Source organism: Penicillium daleae, assembly GCF_028827525.1.
Source record: "Penicillium daleae strain IBT 16125 chromosome Unknown utg000008l_segment0_segment0, whole genome shotgun sequence".
NCBI lineage: Eukaryota > Fungi > Ascomycota > Eurotiomycetes > Eurotiales > Aspergillaceae > Penicillium > Penicillium daleae.
The window spans coordinates 6,977,077-6,996,362 of record NW_026623156.1 but is presented as its reverse complement, the minus strand read 5'-3'; the positions used below and the strand labels follow the sequence as shown (position 1 = coordinate 6,996,362).

At 50.5% G+C, this 19,286-nt stretch overlaps 7 protein-coding genes across 7 annotated transcripts; 4 read left to right on the top strand and 3 right to left on the bottom strand.

Moving 5' to 3' along the window:
* Positions 1 to 4,497: 4,497 nt before the first annotated feature.
* Positions 4,498 to 6,335, bottom strand: N7458_011008 (putative GABA permease; the record flags this gene model as incomplete). Its single annotated transcript, XM_056914390.1, has 5 exons — positions 4,498 to 4,871; positions 4,927 to 5,769; positions 5,830 to 6,062; positions 6,118 to 6,178; positions 6,251 to 6,335. 5 exons carry the CDS (start codon positions 6,333 to 6,335, stop codon positions 4,498 to 4,500), a joined length of 1,596 nt encoding a protein of 531 aa, XP_056763239.1.
* Positions 6,336 to 7,563: 1,228 nt separating this feature from the next.
* On the top strand, positions 7,564 to 8,413 carry N7458_011007 (uncharacterized protein; the record flags this gene model as incomplete). Its single annotated transcript, XM_056914389.1, has 2 exons — positions 7,564 to 8,029; positions 8,094 to 8,413. The coding sequence occupies 2 exons, from the start codon at positions 7,564 to 7,566 to the stop codon at positions 8,411 to 8,413; spliced, it is 786 nt and encodes a 261-aa protein (XP_056763238.1).
* Positions 8,414 to 8,636: 223 nt separating this feature from the next.
* N7458_011006 (GFA family protein) lies at positions 8,637 to 9,107 on the bottom strand (the record flags this gene model as incomplete). Its single annotated transcript, XM_056914388.1, has 1 exon — positions 8,637 to 9,107. One exon carries the CDS (start codon positions 9,105 to 9,107, stop codon positions 8,637 to 8,639), a length of 471 nt encoding a protein of 156 aa, XP_056763237.1.
* Positions 9,108 to 9,465: 358 nt separating this feature from the next.
* Positions 9,466 to 9,879, bottom strand: N7458_011005 (CVNH domain-containing protein; the record flags this gene model as incomplete). Its single annotated transcript, XM_056914387.1, has 3 exons — positions 9,466 to 9,474; positions 9,558 to 9,691; positions 9,747 to 9,879. The coding sequence occupies 3 exons, from the start codon at positions 9,877 to 9,879 to the stop codon at positions 9,466 to 9,468; spliced, it is 276 nt and encodes a 91-aa protein (XP_056763236.1).
* Positions 9,880 to 13,526: 3,647 nt separating this feature from the next.
* Positions 13,527 to 14,636, top strand: N7458_011004 (uncharacterized protein; the record flags this gene model as incomplete). Its single annotated transcript, XM_056914386.1, has 2 exons — positions 13,527 to 13,596; positions 13,657 to 14,636. 2 exons carry the CDS (start codon positions 13,527 to 13,529, stop codon positions 14,634 to 14,636), a joined length of 1,050 nt encoding a protein of 349 aa, XP_056763235.1.
* Positions 14,637 to 15,884: 1,248 nt separating this feature from the next.
* N7458_011003 (uncharacterized protein) lies at positions 15,885 to 17,227 on the top strand (the record flags this gene model as incomplete). Its single annotated transcript, XM_056914385.1, has 5 exons — positions 15,885 to 16,074; positions 16,149 to 16,158; positions 16,239 to 16,394; positions 16,479 to 16,749; positions 16,808 to 17,227. 5 exons carry the CDS (start codon positions 15,885 to 15,887, stop codon positions 17,225 to 17,227), a joined length of 1,047 nt encoding a protein of 348 aa, XP_056763234.1.
* A 767-nt stretch (positions 17,228 to 17,994) lies between these two features.
* Positions 17,995 to 19,197, top strand: N7458_011002 (mannosyltransferase complex subunit MNN9; the record flags this gene model as incomplete). The annotated part of the gene is made up of 2 exons (XM_056914384.1): positions 17,995 to 19,116; positions 19,177 to 19,197. The coding sequence occupies 2 exons, from the start codon at positions 17,995 to 17,997 to the stop codon at positions 19,195 to 19,197; spliced, it is 1,143 nt and encodes a 380-aa protein (XP_056763233.1).
* Positions 19,198 to 19,286: the final 89 nt, after the last annotated feature.

Sequence of the window (19,286 nt, the reverse complement as noted above, 5' to 3'; positions counted from 1 at the left end):
TCTGGTACGGATATCATGGAAATATTCAATATCCTCATCGCACATCGGGCGGAGTATCAGCCGAGAGGTCACGATTTTCTCAACCTGATACGGGAAAATAGGTCGACAAGGTTCGTTATTTTCTGCCATGATGCCAGCCAGTTTTAATGCGTGCTATCTTAAATGTGAAATATGGACGTCGGGGGATACATGATTTATAAGTGATGGCTCTAGTATACTAGGTTACATCGTGTTGTTAGGAAGCGAGTACGAGATCTTGCCGATCGGCGGGGGAATTTATCACTAAGAACAGGCTGATTCAGTATCCCAACACCCTTCCAATTACCTTTTTACAGTGTACAGCTACTGCAATACCTCAGCGGTGTGCCTAAATTCTTGATCCTTTGTGCCCCTAAGGCATCTTTATTGACAAACGGAGCATTACAGTAGTTATGCAATAAAGGATAGCACCGAATCCAGCTACACCTCGGAAGGATTTTATCAGCAGAACTTCCCCACGCTTTTGAGAACCCAGCCTAGAACATTCTATGGAGGTTTCCAGTAAGTTAAAGTTAATTAACCATTTTTACAAATGACTCATTGGATACGAGTTTAGCGGGGTTCCGCGTACCACCTAAACAACAGCCTCACCGTCCACTAGCTAATCTGCTTTCGAAACCGGGTAACAGGCGGAGGTAGACTCGTCGCCTGGTCTACTTTAATGCTAACGAGACTAGTGTATATATCATTCGGTGATCGATCAAGACACGATTTCAGAATTTTTAGTTTGCAATAACTGTCTAGAAGTATCTCGACTGAATTTGTCTGTTTCCTCATAGATAAAATTCGATAAAATCGTTTGTGTTATTGGGCCTCCAACCCTGTCCCCTAGCCAGGCTGTAAATACGATTTAGTCTATCATTTCCCTTCAATGTCGATTGTGACGGGTGGTTTTACATGATAGAGCCAGAATATGTCTTCTGTATCTTTATTTTCCTTTCTTTTATTTTCTTTTCACTATGACGGACGGCCTCATGGGTCGTATGGCTAGGTGCCTACAGGGCATTGGTTTTTTGTTATTTCACAAGGGGAGTGGAGGGCTCATCGGTTATAGGGATGCTCTGCCAACCAACCAAGTAAAAATGCAATTAGTATAATTATAGTATAAAAGCAAAAATTTACATTACTGTTGCAGCCGTGGCCTAGTCGTCAGGGCATCCGTCTCCTAATCAAGGTCTTCAACGGAAGGTCCCGGGTTCAAATCCCGGCGGTTGTGTTTTTTGCAACCTACCTAGCGAGTGAGAACCGAGCCCAGAGGATAACGGGCCGCCTAGGAAACGGCCCCGTCAAGGAACATTCTCGGATGATGGGCGTCGGCCGCGGCCCGCAGGTCCTGGTCGCTTCACCAACAGCACTGGGTCCTCGGCTTCCTCCGACCTGGCAATATCAAAGAAGACAAGAAAAAAACAAGAAAAATGGGAAAGAAAGGAGCAGACGAAAAAATAAAACCTCCTTTACTGATATCATATTTCTTTTCCTGTCTCGAAGATTCTATTGCTTTACTGACTTGGTTGCCTGTACCAACGTTTTATATCTGTTACGAGGCCTCTCTCATGAGGCTATTCCTATGTGTAGTTAGTGCCTTGGGCTCCAATGTCTTGGCACCGACGACCCCACTGAACCCAGTGGAGCGGGGACATTCCGATAACTAACTGTTTGGTTGTTATTGGGTGACGTAACGATCAGGAAGACCTGTATGGGCGTCAGCTTGTGGCTTATACCTCATATTTCTGTATATATATCCCTCTGTTGTTTTCCTTTAGAAAATGTATATTATTAGAGAAGACTCATGAGAAGAAGGGGGCAAGAAACAGCCTCTGCAACAATTTGACTTGGTGCTTTTCTTCTACCTGACTGACAGGCCTTCTACCCTCAAAGTAGATAATCTCGTAACAATATCTTATATCATTTACGAGAAGCACAATGTAGATATCCCTTAATAACCAGGTTCTTTCTCCATGGTCTATAGCACATCGTACACGTAGCACTTGGATAGTCCTAGGGATTTAACCTAGCACCGCTGCACGCATTGTTAGAGCTCTGTGCGAATGATTGGGAATGAGAATCAAAATTACCTTGCCGGAAGGCCTTTGGGTTCTCTGAAATGAGCCAATGCCCAGCATCCATATCTGCAATCTAAGCATTCGGGAAGAATTTCTTGATCACTGGGATAAAAAATGAAAAATCACTTCCACACATCGATGAGGTGGGGGCTGGTGCTGGGGAGGTCTGTATGGCGGCCCGTTAGCTGCAGCCACGGGGGGAGATACTCAGGTATGGCACTGTAACCGTGGGTGGGGTGGCCAATGGGATAGGAGGCCAGGGGTGATGGAGTTGAGTATAAGCCTGGCTGTGATCGGTGTTCGCCCGCGGAAAACCGCCCATGGGATGAGGTGTGATGAGGTAGGCGGCAGCGCCAGGCATGGGTCCTCGGGTCACCACTAGCAGGTTCTGCTGATCGTTCACGGTCGACTCAGGGTACAGAGCTTTCTGTGGTCGAACATGTAGGAGAGCCGGGTCAGTTGTTGGTTGTTGGAGGTTGGCACCAAAATGGCCAGGGAGTAGGCATATGTACAACACCCACCCGAGGACAAGCTCTGGGTGCATAAACCAAAATTGAATGGGCCAATCAAATAGAAGAAAAGCGACCATGAAAAGATGTACAAATAAAATGCATTTATTGCAACCAAAAGACTGACAAAGGAGTGTGTAAAATTGCATGTAAACTGAAAAGAATGCGTCCTTCCCTTCTACATGGGGCCATTCGCCGCAACTTTCCAAATCGACAGATCAAACCAATTAAACAGTACAAGGAAACCAAACAGAGAAGCAGAGACCGGACCAACCCAGAGAAATCAATATGTTCAAATGAACGAACCGTTTGGTGCCTAATCCAACAGCCTACCGGAATTAATCACTCTCCCACTAAATCTCCTACTGAATTTCCTACCGAAGCACCTAAAATCTATGATTTCCATCCTCCTCCTACGAATCAGCGATTCGAATCCGCCGAAGATAGAATTACCTATGTAAACAATTTTGCCCTGGATCATGGGTACGGCGTGACCATATGAAGTGTTCCAGCGTCACCTCCAGGTGTTATGTCCGCTGACTCAAATCCGTTCACTAAGGCAAAAAAAAGGAACCCGGCTTCGTTTCAAAACAGCAACGGGCGTGCAAATTTCCACACATGAAACCCTGGAATGGTGCGAACACAATCAGTTCGTGGGATTGTTTTCTTTGCCGGCACTCAGAGACCTCGAGATGTGGGTTTAAAGCCGATGGAGATTCCTCCCTCCCTTGGCCTCGATGGATTGGTGCAGGACCAGCGATTGCAGGTTGCCTGCAGGTCTCGGTCTGTGTAGATGCCTTCTGGATTCTTTCTTCTGCTTTCTGGATTGCTTTGTTCGATGGCCTATTTTGGCCATCTTCTGGTTTCCCTTCTTCCTGTTCTTTAGAGGTTTCTCTAGATAGTGATTGATGGTTGATTCCTTTTTTCCTGGCTTCCCGTGCGTAGCGGCGTCGTTTCGCCGTCAAAAGCCTATGTCTTGCAACATACATGAGGAAGGAATTACTACCCAAGCTTGTACACTTGTACGTCTGCGCTCATTATCTCTTGCCCGCAGATGAGGTCCTCAGGCACCTCGTCTTGAGTCTGCAGTATGCTACCTGTCTCGGATAGCTGCCGCCCCAGCAGTGACCCGTATGCGGACTGTTGAGGCCACATTCTACCAGGACGTGATATGGTCCCGTATTGCCACTACATATTTCCCCTTGTCTTTCCTAACTCTCCCTTTACAGCGATCAGCCTGTCATCTAGCCAAGTAATAATTATATTCACCAGATTTCTCCCTTTCCTTATGGCCTTATTCTGTCCCGACAATGTGCATCCACCTAAGCCGAAGGTATTCTGGAGTCGGCGCGGCCTGGGGCCGAGTGGCAGGAACTTGTGCAATCTGTGGGACTTGGGGGACTATAGGCTGGACGGGCGCGGCTTGCGCTGGCGCGGAGCCAACGATAGTGGCAGCGGCAGCGGCAGCGGCAGCGGCAGCTTTCGCCTGTCGACCCTGCGCTTCAAGCAAGCGATTTCTCTCATGGCCAGACGGAATGAGAATGTAACGCTACTGCCTATGGCATAGAGCACCACTTCTACCATAGTGATAATAACTGGCACATCGATTAGGTAAAGCCATCAGATTTAACCTTCTCAGTAGATTATGGACCAAAACCTAGGTACGGCCCTAGGTGTGCATCTTTCCCGGCTCTCGTTTCGTTCTCGCTGATGCTCGTAGGTATGTTCCAACTATAGTGTACAACCAGAGTTTTTGCTGAGAGAAATAATTATTGGTGAAGAATTTTTGATTACAAGCTGAGACTGCCAGCTAGAGATTTGAAAAAGACTAGTATACAATCTTGGTCATATTGAGATCAAGTCTCCACGACTGAACATATCTGCACCTAGGCCTTTTTTGTTTCAATCCCGGTGGAAGTAACATCACCTTGGGGGACGTTCTGTGCAGTGTTCTGGCCTTTCAAAAAGCTCACAGCTCCTGGGCCCGTAAAGTTCTTCCGTCCAGTAGTGAACCAGGTCACGATGCTGATGAGACCAATGACACCAACGGCAGCGCTAGTATAATTCATCGACTCCTCGTTAACGGGATAAGTACTGGGGAAATTGAACGTGATGGAAGCAAAGAGAAGGAATATCAGTCCCACAAAATTGAGCCCGATTGACACTGGAGTAGAGAATGAATAGGGACCCTCGAGCTTGGTGACATGGCCGGAGAAGTATCCAATCAGACGGCTGAAAAGAGCCATTGCGTAGGACAGATCTAGGAACGTGGTTAGTCATTCCCCAGTCAGCAAGCTGGGATTCGATTATCTTACAGAATCCTTCGGTCGAGATCGAGATAACAGTCTCAAAGCCCGTTGTCGTGCCGAATTCGATGGCATCAAGGGCCAGTTGGACGGCCAGAGTAAGAAGAACGGCATTGACTGGGACCTGGCTCTTACTCTCGACTTTGCTGAAGACGTTCGAAAAGGGCAGCCCGTTATCACGAGCAAAGGCAAAGACGGAGCGAGATCCTTCAGCAAGAATGTTGACACCCGCAACGATGACAATTACCGCAATCATGCTAGACAAAATGCAGGTGGCGACCTTGCTGCCGGTGGAATCGTAAATGATCTGAATGACGGGTACACCAGTACTGCTAGCCGCAGTCTCTGCGATATCGCCAATACAGAAGCAAAGAGTAAGCAGGAAAGCGAATCCTGTGACCGCACCCAGAACCACGGCCAAAATAATGGCCTTGGGTGCCTCCTTCGAGGCAGACTTCATTTCTTCCGTCATGTGGGAAGGAGCATCGTAGCAACACATTCCAAAGCATGCCTGCAAGATACCGATAATAGCAGCCATCCCGGTACCCCAACCCGTGGTGTTCTGGAAATCCTGAAAAACAAAAGAGGCCGGTTGCTTATGATCATTCATCGCCAGGAGGGTAACTGTAATGATCACGAATGAACCCACGTTCCAAATCAAGATGAACTTGGAAATTCGGTGGAGTAGATGGGAGCCCCAAAGATTGACCGCAGCCGACAGGAGAGCCACGAGGTAGGCTACCAAAACCGTCTGCCATCTTTCAATTGTGTATTCTGGGAAAACCAGGTTTGCCATTCCCAGCACAAAATTGGAGGCAATAGAGTTGTTCGTGGCACCCATTGCTAGGAGACCTTTTTTCCACTGAATCAGCATTTATGTTTTCCCCATCATCGAGTTAGTTGAATGCATACCGATGAGCATGAACCAGCCAGTGGCATATGATAAACCTCGAGCAAACCGGGGAGGCGTAAGTGCGGCAACCCACGAGTATTGTCCTCCAGCAACAGGGTACATGGAGCACATTTCTGCCATGGGGATGGCAACAGCCAGGGTGAGCAAGCTAACACCGATGAAACTAAAAATCATCACTGGGGGACCACCCGAGGTCACTCCCACGATGAACACACCACTCAGTGCCGTCCATCTAAGGGATTCGTTAGATACGAGCATTTCTCCAGTCTAGGCCAGCCAGTACTCACGATGTCACAACACTGAAGCTAAACCCGATCATAGAAAGTAACCCAAAAGAACGTTTGAGCTCTAAGATCGACCAGAGGTTAGCATCAAGACTGCATTCACTCGACGAGCGATGTGGTTTTCTCGTTGACTCACCCTGCTCATAGCCCAAATTTTCAAGGCGAACATCTTCAGTTGTAGTGCCTTTGAACACCTGTGAACTTTCGTCTTCTTTCGACATGGCGGCAATCAAGTCGTCCTATACAGGTAAAAACAGACGGTGTTCACCTGGGCGGGCGAGGCCTATCTTTAAGAAGACCGGCTGGAATCCCTGTCATCTCTACCCCATGCTATCTCCAACACCCCATAGAGGGATAGTTGAGACTGTCGGGGTGATAAGATAGATAGACTCTCATGATTTCCCGATTGAGAAGGTCTGCGCGATGCCGGTGGAGCTTAGTCTGCCAGTCCCGAACGACCAGGAAACTTTCTCGGGATTTTTGCGGGGGATCAGGCAACGCTTTGGAATCGGCCCCTGCCGCCGATAAGCACGGCCGGCTCTTCTTGGCCTGTCATTTGTCCAGTCACCATTCGAGCCAGAAATTCAAAGACTGGTATCAATTGCCGCGAGGAAACTGTCGTGGGAATTGAGTAATCAAAAAGCGGATGGATCTCTTGATCCTGCCCTTATGGATGTGGTGGTCGGCAAATCCAGGAGCAACTTTCCTCTCTTGTAGACTCCGAGAACTCGGGCAAGAGTGGGAGGCGCAAGCCTCTTCTTTAGTCAGCCTGCCTCCGAAGTATCGTGACCAACCACTCGCTGGTAATTCTGCTCTGGAGAAGCGGTGGTTCTCCGTACAGTTGCCCCCCAATCGGATGGCCAACAGGCTTCCGCCGAGGGAAAGGCACCAGCCCTTCCTGATTAGGCCTTAGGGCTTAGGGCTCCGGATGCTGGAGGTCCCGATAAGCAATTGCATGTAATTTTGCGCGTTACCCAATCTCGTATTGGTTTCGGCAGATCCATGCACAAGGTTGTCATCTCGAGATGCTGTTGACGAGGAAATAACCTTCACCACGTGGCAGAAAGACAAATCAGTCTAAAATTAAGCTTCTTTCTCGCAGACATCTTCTCTTCATTAGTGAACTTAACGTAATTTGTCTTCATCGCTCTCCTATTACGGCTGATAGCATGCTAGCCCTCAGCGGTACTGAGATTACGCATCGGCATTAACGACTGCCACGATGGTTCGATGGCTACTGCTCTGACCTTCTCCCCGGAATCACTATGACCGAGGCCGCTCTAAGCGAAGCATGATGAAACACTCCAAGACGGAGTGCGGATACAGTAACTCCCGTCGCTATGAGCCAAAATAATACTTAAGTTCAACAGTGGCTGCCCTTCACTGTGGACGCGACGAATCCTCCTTACCAAACTCTTCACCTAATACAACCAATACCAACTCTCCACAATGCCCGAGCAGATCCTCGCAGGAAAGACCTGTCTCATCACCGGCGGAGCTGGTGGACTGGGCAAGGCGATCGCGACTCAGTTTCTCAGCGCTGGCGCCAACGTCGTGATTTGCGACATCAACGAGGAGCGACTGCAACAAGCCTCGGCAGAGTTGTCCTCCAAGGGGGCCATTCGAGCCATCAAGACCGATATCACCAAGGTCGACGAGGTACAAAGTCTATTCGACGAGCTGATCCGCGAGTTTGGCAAGATTGACGTCTTGGTGAACAACGCCGGGATCATGGATCATTTCGCTCCGGTTGGAGACCTCGACGTGGAGCAGTGGGAGAGAGTGATGGCACTGAACCTCACCGCTCCCATGGTCCTGAGCAAAATGGCTGTTCGTAACATGCTGGAGCAGCCGAAGCCCGATGGCCGGATTATCAACATTGTCTCTGTTGCCGGTCGTGCTGGATGGGCTGCTGGTACGTTGAAGTCCCCCTCTTTTTCGCTGTGTAAATTACGCTGATTCTGACTGGAATATATCAGGCGCCGCTTATACTGCCAGCAAGCATGGTCTGGTTGGTTTGACCAAGAATACTGCTGCATACTATGGCAACAAGGGCATTCGCTGCAACGCCATGATGATGGGGGCCATGAACACCAACATTGCCGATGTGTTCAAGACCGGCATGCACATGGAGGGCTATCAGAAGATGAATTCCGTCTACGAGTCTATTAAGGCTCCTGCTTGCGACCTGGATGAAGTTGCTGGGTTCTGCGTTAACTTGACCTACGGCCCTGGTGCCAGTGTCATCAATGGCGCGTGCATTGCCATCGACAACGGCTGGACCTGTGTTGTTGGTTAAAGTTCTGGTCTTGTATCGACTTAGCGTGTGGGAAGGTTTAAAGTTTATCCATGTACATATGTCAATAGCGATTCCTGCTCATGCCTCATTCATCGCGCTGTGAAAATTGATAGTCCTTTAAGAGAAACTCGGCAAACCTGGTCGATTATCCACTTTCTTTCTCATTCCATTGTGTTGCTTCCAAGTAGATGTATTTTGTACACAGACCACTCATATAGTCCACTCAACTCTTAGACTCCAGCGGATTCGCCTGCGGCGGCTCCCTCTCATATCTCTCCGCCCCCTCCGGAATATCAACAATAGCATGCTGGGTCCAAATATGCACAGCACCCTTCATCATCTCCTTATCCAACCCCACCAAACAACCACCCTTAACATTCGTGGTAGCCGTCGGACCGGGCATTTCCCCCGGCGCGGGCATCAAATCCCGAAAACTGTGGAAGATGCGAGCGCCACAGTTCTTGCAGAATATGCAGTCCATCTGGCGTCCCTTGAGGGTAGTGCGAGTGTATGTTCCCACGAGGTCGGTGGTGGATTCGGGGAGCTCAAAGTAGGGGAATATGGCCGTGATGCCGTGGGCGGAGGAGCTTTGGTGTTGGCATTCTGTGCAGTGGCAGGCGTATAGCGCGAGGGGTTCTTCTGTCGGGGTGGTGAATTCGATTTTGGAGCATTGGCAGCGTCCTTTCATGCCCATTTTTGCGGTTGTGGAGGGTTTGTTGTAGATATGTTGGTTGTCGTAGGATGATGGGGTGGGTGGTTGTAATGAGGGGTAAGCGAGTCAAATACGAGCCTGGTGAAAGAAAGCGGAATCGTTCAGGATGCATCTGATCTCGACAACTAGGTAGCATGTAAAGGAGTCAACGTTGGGACGATCTGAAATTGTGACAAATAGGATGAATCAGGGAATATGTCAGATTTCTGCTGCTGGTAGGATGGTCCAATGCCCTCATACAGCCCAAGATTATCCGCAAAGCACTGTCGAGCAGGAATTAAACTCATACATAGTCATTTCGCCAGACTAATCTGTCCATCTCGCTCGCATTCTCTGAACGTCAACACCCCTATATGATTATGAATGCACTCGGATAGATTTACCTGTACCTTAATCAGATACTATTCTTCGTGTAAACAAACTCACACCTACCGATGCACACTGATGAGTCCCATCATGATCATTCAACTCAGCATGCAGCCACGGAGCTCTCTCAGGGCCCTCGAGGGAAAGACGAATCTCCGTCGCACTATGTGCGAAGCTATCTCCTCCCCAAATAAACTCGCCTCCAGAGAATGGTTAGAGATTAGGGCTGCAAGTCTCAGTGGGTGCTGTACATACCATTGTTATTTCCCAGACAGATATTCAAGTCGAGCTGAGAGTAACTCCATGATCCGTTTGGGCGCTCACAGCGACAGCTGAGAGTGTGTCGATTTCTCAGGTTGATGTTGATTGAGTTTCTATGGAACGCCATCGCATCCCACTATCGCTTTGTGATACCCCAAACGAAGCGGATGGATCTATGCTTCAAATAGACTGTATGGATCAGGTACTTTTCAAATTAAGGGTTATTCTTGAGCAGCTTACGATAAAAGACGTTGCTGCTCTGAATGACGATACAGGGGCGTCAGGGCATCTGGCGTGACGTGCTAACGACCCATGGTTCTTGACTCGGATGGAACCGTGGGATTCACTCCTCTATATCTTTACTTTAATCACATTTAGGCATCCGGAAGAACCTAAAGTCTTGAGCTTCTATCAATCTACTTCGTTCTTTTGACTTTGACTTTATCTAGCTAGTCATTCATCTATAACCTCCCTCTTCTCACCCAGCCAATCATCCCAACACAGCGACAGATATGCCGTATCTCGACCTCCATTCTTCTCCTCGCCATACGGCGGTTACTCCCGACCATGATGCACCTTCCTCCGAGTCTCCAGATCCTTCAACGCTCCATTCCATCCTAAGATCACCTCAAGCCGAAACCCCATCCGTTGTGCTGCGGTCAACGAAGCCTGGATAGGCGGGTCAGCTAGCCGCTGCATCCGCCGCAGACCAAGAACCCCTTGCTTGGGACTATCAAGCGCATAGTGCAGGAGTAGTCCGACCGCGTGAGTTGTAATATGAGTCCGTTGTATCCCACTTCGGCGGACATGTGTGTTTCAGAGGCGTTCTTGTACGAGACCATCCCGGCGAGTTCGCCGTCCGATATCTGCGATGCAGGCCACGCCTGTTGAAATGTTTACAAATCTAGGAACTGTGAGATAATGGCTTGTTCTGACTCGAAGGGACCGATGGACATGTGTCGATATAATTCTGTGTGGTTTGTGGGGCCCTGGAAGTAGGCTCTAGCACGTTTGGCTGGCTACATCGTATACGGGGAGGATACGAATCGGGTTAGTCAATAGGTACTTTTTTCGGAAGAAGCAGCAGCGCTGGTCTGTCAGTGGCACGCTGGAAATGGTGTTAGCTTGACATCATCATCCGACAGGTCTCGTAGTGGGAAGCAGAAACCGGCATGGATAGCCATGTCTCTGAACTATTCCAATAATCATACGGAGGAGAGAAATGATTATAGTGCTATTGATGGTGCAGGAAGATGGAGGGGCAGCATGACATGCATGAAGTCGGCGTAAGTAACGGCTCGGAGTATGCAGGGGCATCATCGGCAAGGCTGCACCGATCTTGCCTTTTCTAAGCCTGAGCCAGCCACATCTTCCACCGGGAGATGTACATGCTAGCCGACAGTCCTAGAACCCAGTCTTCGAACACGATGTAACTGAATCATCTCACCAGAACCAGTGAGTCACTATTTCCAACCACATTCGTCAGGCATGTTGCATCTGAAGCATTTCGCGATCGTTGTCCCCTCCAAGTCGGAGCATCATGAGAGCTATCAAGACACCCATTGCCCCCGAGCATCCACGCCATTGGGAAGAATGAGAGACTAGTCAGTTATAGTCCGCTGGTAACATCCGCAAAGCTTCTCGTGTAACCAGCATGTACCCGCTGTGGCCAGCAGGGGGGTGGAGGGGGACACCACAAATCAAGATCTATATGCATACCATTCCACACCCACATATCCATATCTCGACTAGGTGAGCTAGCCGTGACCCCCAGATTCCAAAATCAATTCTGCAGCCTCGAGTAGCTAGCTCTTGGGGGACGAACCTCCTGACTCATTATTTCCAGCTTTTCCTGGCGGGCGGTTGTCACCCCCTCCCAAAAGGAAGACAGAGGAGTCACCCATCCGAGACATCCCTCCCCCCATCTGATTCCCCCGAAAAAGCAAAGAACCAAAAGCAAACGGCTGGAGATGGTAAGTGAAAAGTGGTCAAAATGAAGGACATTCGTCAGCGATCTCAGCCACTGAGAAGCACTGGGACCCTCCTTCCTGGGATGCTGATAGGTGTGAATGTGGATGGAGAGGAGGGAAGGTTTCTAAAGGTGGTCCGAAGGTGTGGGTGTCGGCTGATCGCCTCCGCTAGTGAGACGTCCTGGTTGGTTGGGATGAACATCCCTGACTCTTCCCGATGCTTTTTGCAGCGATCATGTAGATTTATCATTTTATGGATTAGAAATATTAATCATTTTGGGATTTATGTCTAGTGCACTGCTTCTGACTGCTATTTCCAGATGGCCTTCCTAGTACTCTAGTCTTCTTTCCATCAAATACTCACAGAAATGACCAGGCACCCATGACCGTCCCTCGGAGATCGACATGCCCCCAGTTTGCCCGTTTGCTCGCTGCCCACCACTCTGGAGATCGGTTGACGTGGATGATCCCATCCCAGGTACGTGATATGAAAAACCACGCACACTCGGGCCGGGGCTGTGCCTTGGAACGAACCTTTGGGCCCGGTCACCAGGCGACGCCGCGTGGAGGTATATACCTCTGGTAGTGGACCTCAAGAAGGCGTAGAGTTACCGAGAGGACATCATCGACTTTGCTACACCTCGGACTAGTATCTCCCACGACAAGCAGAGTAAATAAAGCCAGTCAGTCCCATGTTTCACAGGTGCCTGGCCAGCTGGAGCTTTTATAAACCAGCTGTTCCCTCATACCTTAGAGTTCTCCTTCCTCCTTCTTCTGTCCGCTGAAGCTTCACTCTACTGTATTTCGACCTGATCCTCGAGCGCATCGAATAAACCGCCGATAACCCGCTCGATTCTGAATGAGACTGGGTCCTCTTTCAAAAAGGTCTAGACTGGCTTCAAACGAGTCTAGGTCCACCATTTCCGTTGAAACTCGGTCCAGCCTGTGCCAGACTTCGAATCGTGGCCGTGATTACAAAATCCGCTGCATGCTGTCCACAGCGAATCAGCAGGGCCTCGGGAGGGAGACTCCTGCCGGGCTAATCAGAGGACCAGACGATACTCTCGGGTGAATCTTACAGAGAGAAATCTTTTGAGAGAAGTCTATAGGTGACTCTCAATCATACCAAACCCTATACCGTCCATCCTCGAGTGGTGACACTCTCAATGGTATGTGCTAGGTTATGTTTTCTTTTTCTTTTCTTTTCTTTTCCTTTCCTTTCTTTTCTTTTGTGCCCGCTTTCTTTGGCCAGTCCAGGAACCCCGATGCCATCCGTTGGGAACCGTGGAATTGCGGCGCCCAGTGGAGCCCGGATGATTCCTTTCGCATGCGCTAAAGGATCCATCCAAACGCCCTTTGACCTGGAATTCTGGGTCCCAGGATGTTTAATTTCCCTCTTTTTTGGTGTGCCCCCCAAAACTCCTTTGAAAAACAAAAAAAAAAATGACGACATGCCGCTGTGTCCGGAGTGGAGTCCACCCCCCGCAAGGCGTCCACGCACTAACTACGGTAGTAACCTGATGGTAACTTGGTGACCAGGACCAGACAATGCGCCGCAAACAATTAAATCCGGCCTCCCCTCCTTTTTCCTACTCTTCCTCCTCGTCCTCCTTTTATCCGTCTTCGCTGAGCAGCAGCTCATACTCCGACAGTAAGTGATCTTGTCTCGTTCTTTGGTTCTTCCCTATATTCCACACATTGCCCGTCGATGAGTGATATACTCCCCACCCTTCCATCACCCAATGTCTCTTCTACAGTCAATACCCGCCTATCATCTCTTGATACGTCGGTGGTCTACCAATAAATGGTGTTTGCCGTGCCCCCCTCCTTTCCCCTTGGCCCAATTCATCCTGATACATTCCACAATCCGACACGTGTGACATTCCGTCACCTCTCATTCCTCTCATTCCATGTCTGATCCTCCTTCCTCTTAGGCCTCTCCTCGAAATCGCGCTCTCGTTCGTCCTCGTCCCGGCCCCGCGACCATCTCGAGCATCTGATCCTCAAGCACGGCTACCCCACTCCGGTCTCCCTGTCCTCCCTACGGGATTTGACGGCCACCTCCTCCACTTATAACCCGCCCACCCCTCCTCACCACCTGCGACGCTCACGTCGATCGGAATCAATTCCCATCGACGCCTTGGACTCTCTCACCCTCTCTGCCTCGTCAACCCGGCCCATTCCAATCCCTCGGCGTCCCCACGGCCTCGAGTACGACGACCATCTTCCCGTCACACCGCTGACAGGCCGCTTCGATCACGACGACTACCTCGAAGACTGGGAGCGTGCCTCTCTATCCGCTCGATCCAGACACCTCCGCTCGCCGCCTGGGTCAACCCGTTCGACCCGGCATCACCGTCCTCCTTTCTCTCCCCCCAGAATGCGCGCCGATCATTCCCCCTTCTACTCGCCCGTTGGTTCACCCACCATGTCCCCGCGTCGCCCAAGTTCCCCACAACCCTCACGCTCGCGCACCCAAAACCCAGCCAAAGCCATGCCAGGCTTCCACCTCGGCAGCCTCCCTCGCTTTCACCCAGCTGTCTACCAGTCCAGCACGGGTGGCCACACATTAACCGGCCAGCCGCCGTCTCCCCGGCAATCCCGGCAACAAAATTACCGCACGGCATCCGGGTCACGCGACATCAAATGGCAGTACCGGGACCTGCTGGACGGCTCTACGCAAAGTCCGTCCGCGCCGCGCCTTGATCCTCTTCGCAGTCCGGGTCCTGTCACGCCGCTGGCTCTCGAATCCGCGGACTACCTCGCTGCCGGTAATGCCGGTACCGCCGGGCATGGCTCCCGTGATGCTGCAGGTCAGCACTCGGGTCCGTCGCCGGATCTGGTGGAGAAGCTGATCGCGCGCGAGAATGAGAAGGCGCGGCAGAAGAACCGCTTGTCTGCCAAAGGCCGATGATGGGATTGGCTCTTCCTTCGTCCAGTTGTATGACATATCTCGCGACTGCGACTATGACTACGGCTACGGCTGCTCTTTCTGCTCCTGCATCAGAACCGGTGTTTCCATTGGACCTTCTTTTCTTGATTCTATTCTTATGTTTTCTTTGCTTTATGGTGTTCTGGGCATGAAAATCAAGACCTAAGAGCGCCCCGGGGTGAAACTTCTGCGCATGGGATATGCGTGGGATTCCCTTTCTTTCTTTTTTTTCTTCTGCCCGTTTTTCCCCCACTTAATATTATTCCAGACCAGACCAGAGTTTTGTGTTTCAGGTTGTTCCTTTTGCATTACGACAGCATATATCTATACCCCCCGCTGGTCCACAGTTCGGCGGTAAGCATTCCAGTTCCAGACCACTCATTATTGTTCTTGAATTCCAATACATTTTTGAGGGCTTCTGCGACCTTCAAGTTGAACCAATTTCCATTTCCTTCTCCGTATTCTTTATATTTCGTGTGGATTGAATTTGATGGAATGGCTTGAAATTGACGGAATTGACGATGCAGGACGCAGTGGTCATAGCAAACCGTTCTCATGGTTATCGTTCTCGAATATGATTTGCCAATCCCCTCCTTATTTTCCTTTTTCCTCATTCGTGCCCATCCTCTTCTACTGTAGAAGAAGAAATTTGCGGGGAGAATTGCCAAGACCAAGGCCCGTAGACTCGAACCTTGGCAAGCTCATCAATCTCGAAATCTCCAACCCAGATCCAACTAAGCAGGAAGATCAAATGGAGATCTAATCCAAGAAAATCCCTTCGAAATCCCGCCCTCCATACGAATCACAGATTCCCATAGAATAATCTACATCACCGATCGATCCCACCCGATCGCTGCCTCATGGATGACCGAGGCGTCCAGTGTCCAGTCTACGCAAAGCGGAGCCCGGAGGAAGACACCCACTCCCCGAAAAAAACACCTGCGGTTGCGGGGCCCTTCGAAGGTGGATCGTTAAAGACTTTCCGATCTCGCTCTTCACTCTCACTCAATTCCAATTACTTCTTTGTACTGCACAACCCTCGTAACCACGCTCCCCAAGCCTCTCGCAAATCCCAAGTGCCAGGGCCAGGCCAGGCCAAACCAGGCGTCGTCCCGTCTCTACCTCGGTCTATCGGAACCTCGACAAATCCCGCGACTCTGCGCTACGACGCGCGAATACGACTTTCCCGCCTACGCTTGGCGCCGCTGACGCACGCGTTGGCCAGGGACGATGTCATCGGCGCAGGCGCCCTTGGAGGGTTTGGCAACATCTACCATGACGGAGAAACAGGTTGCGAAAGGTGTGGAGAAAAGCAGTGGGAGCGGGAGTGGGAGTACTGCTAGTGCGCCTGTAGCGGCAAGCAAGTCAAATTACAAAGGCTTTGTGGCGGGGGTGTTTTCAGGAATTGCGAAGCTGAGTGGTGAGTTTCTTCGGAGTTTTTGGGATCAACGGCTCGTTTTGTTACCAGTGCTAATTGTTTTTGAATCTTTTTAGTTGGACATCCGTACGTCATTCGAGTTTACTCCCTGCTTTTTACATTGTTGCGAGTTGGATCGTGTAATAACCGTTGGTATTGGTGGATAGATTCGATACTGTCAAAGTTCGCTTGCAGACTAGCAAGGATGCGCATTTTAGGGGACCTTTGGATTGTACGTTGCAAACGGTGCGCAAGGAAGGTGTGCGGGGATTATACAAGGGCGCTTCACCTCCGCTGGTCGGATGGATGATGATGGACTCTGTGTGAGTATACTTTGGATGATATCCACAATCAGATATAGGGCAATACGTGGAATATGGGATGCTAATCATTCCCGTGTGGAACAGAATGCTGGGATCTTTGACACTATACCGAAGACTCCTTCTCGAGAACGTCTTCTCGAAGCCCCATCTTCGCCAATGGATTCCCTTCTCTCGCAGTACCGATCTCACAACACTCCCCTCCTTCGGCCACGGTATTGCAGGTATCCTCGCTGGCACGACAGTCAGTTTCATTGCGGCTCCAGTAGAGCACATCAAGGCTCGATTACAAGTGCAATACGCAGCGGATAAATCAAAGCGCATGTACAGCGGACCAATCGACTGTCTGCGCAAACTCGTACGCCTCCAATCAACCCTTTTCCCCTCTAACCTCACAAGCTAACAAGCCAATTTAGCTCCGCACACATGGAATCCGTGGTGTATACCGCGGCCTCTTCGCCACAATGTTCTTCCGCTCCTTTTTCTTCTTCTGGTGGGGCTCCTACGACGTCCTCACTCGATTCATGACCAACAACACCAACATGTCTGCGCCCCTAATCAATTTCTGGGCCGGCGGTATCTCAGCCCAGATCTTCTGGCTCACATCATACCCCTCCGACGTGGTGAAGCAGCGCCTGATGACAGACCCGATGGGCGGCGCCCTCAACGATGGACAAAGACAGTTCCACAGCTGGAAGGAAGCTGCACGGGCTGTGTTGAGGGAGCGTGGGTGGAGAGGGTACTGGCGGGGATTTGTGCCGTGTTTCCTGAGGGCGTTCCCGGCGAATGCTATGGCTTTGGTTGCATTCGAAGGCGTGATGCGTACCTTGCCATGAAGAAAAGCGGTTATATTAGGACTGCTTACATCTTCAATCAATGACCTTGTACATATACATATCAAACGGGTTGATACATAAGGGAAGCATATGGGATGCGGAAGGAAACTCATCTCATCAATTGAATACTCATTTTTCCGATAATCTTACCCGTCTACGAATTTGTCACCGAGTTCATACCTCCGGCGGCTTACACCGAGGTTATCCGAGCTCAGGAATGTGAAATGTTGACAGGCCGCTTTCGGTAGACGGGGCTTCTTCAGGCAGCTGTTTCGGGCATTCCGCAGTAAGACCTCCAGAGAAACGGGTTGCCAATATGCCATGCAATCTAGCGATTGGGCCAGCTCCATTGTTTTCGAGATTATTGCTGTTTAGAGCGGGGCTACCGATTAAGGAGTTGCATAGGTAAAGCCCAGTCCTGGGCATAGTTCTCTTTCCGGCCCTGTAAAAATCAAAAGACTCGAAAACAAGAGATCATCTTCAATGAAGTTTTCTCTTCTTCAAATCTCCATATTCAAGCGCAATTCCTTCGGAGTCCGGACCAGACCGTCCGTGTCGACAAGGAAAGTCAACCAATTATCCACTTGATACCAGGATACTACGTGGACCGAAGAATTGAGATCGTCCGCTAAGACCGCACCTGGCTGCCTGAGGCCACGACGGGCGCGCTGATCGCCGTTTCAGATCTGAGCTCCCGCATTTCTACAACCTGTCCACCCTGCCTGTAACTTCAACCTCGCCATATTGCAATTGGAAGGTGAACGGCCATGGCCGTCGCACGCTCGATGCGCCGTACGAGTCCCATCAGCCTCGTGTTGGCTGCCCTGCTTGCCTTTGGCTTCATTGTTTTCATGCTATCACCTTCCACGCCCTCCGTCTCCGCATCCGCATCCGCCGTGTCCTCGCAACATCGCCAGGAAGACGCTGCCGAACATCCTCTCTCCCCACCAACAAAGCCCTTCCTCAAGTCCCAGGCTGTGCGCAGCAATGGCCTTCAGGCTGCCCCGCCAGTCGTCCACTATAACCTCAACAACCTGACCAGTTCGGGCAACGCAATAGCCAACCGCGAGCGGATCCTCATCCTCACCCCGCTAGCCCGCTTCTACCAAGGATACTGGGATAACCTGGTCAAACTGAGCTACCCACACGAGTTGATCTCGCTGGGCTTCATCGCACCCAAGACGAAAGACGGAAACGCCGCAGTCGCCGCGCTAGAAAAGGCCATCCACACGACGCAATCAGGACCCATCGATAACCGCTTCGCAAGCATAACCATTCTCCGCCAGGACTTCGAGCCGCCCCTCCAATCGCAGGACGAGAAAGTCCGGCACAAAATGTCCGCGCAAAAAGAGCGCCGCGAGTCCATGAGTCGCGCTCGTAATAGTCTCGTCTTCACCACAATGGGGCCGAGTACCTCGTGGGTTCTCTGGCTGGACGGGGACATCGTCGAGACACCCTCGACTCTCATCCAGGATCTTACAAAACACAATCAACCCGTTATCGTACCGAACTGCTACCAACGATACTATGACTCGAATTCCAAGAAATGGGATATCAGGCCGTACGACTATAACTCGTGGATTGATAGCGAGACAGCTCAAGATCTAGCTGCGCAGATGGGTCCCGACGAGATCCTGCTGGAAGGTTATGCGGAGATGCCTACCTACCGCACGCTAATGGCCTACTTGCCTAATTTCAGTGCCCTAGATCCGCACCGTACGGTCGCGCTGGATGGTGTCGGCGGTACCGCGCTCATGGTTAAAGCAGACGTTCACCGCGACGGTGCCATGTTCCCCGCTTTCCCGTTCTTCCATCTTGTCGAGACGGAGGGCTTTTCGAAGATGGCTAAGCGGTTGGGGTATGCCGTCTCTGGACTGCCGGATTATTTCGTATGTATTCTTTCTCACGGGATTTTGTCGAGGATGTTGCTTGCTGACGCTAGACTCCAGGTCTATCATTATAATGAGTAATTGGGGCCTCAGTTCCGACTTTTATAACAACGTTTCAACATGCAATGCTTGTTATTGAGCGCTGTGCGCATGATCTGCGTCTTTTATTC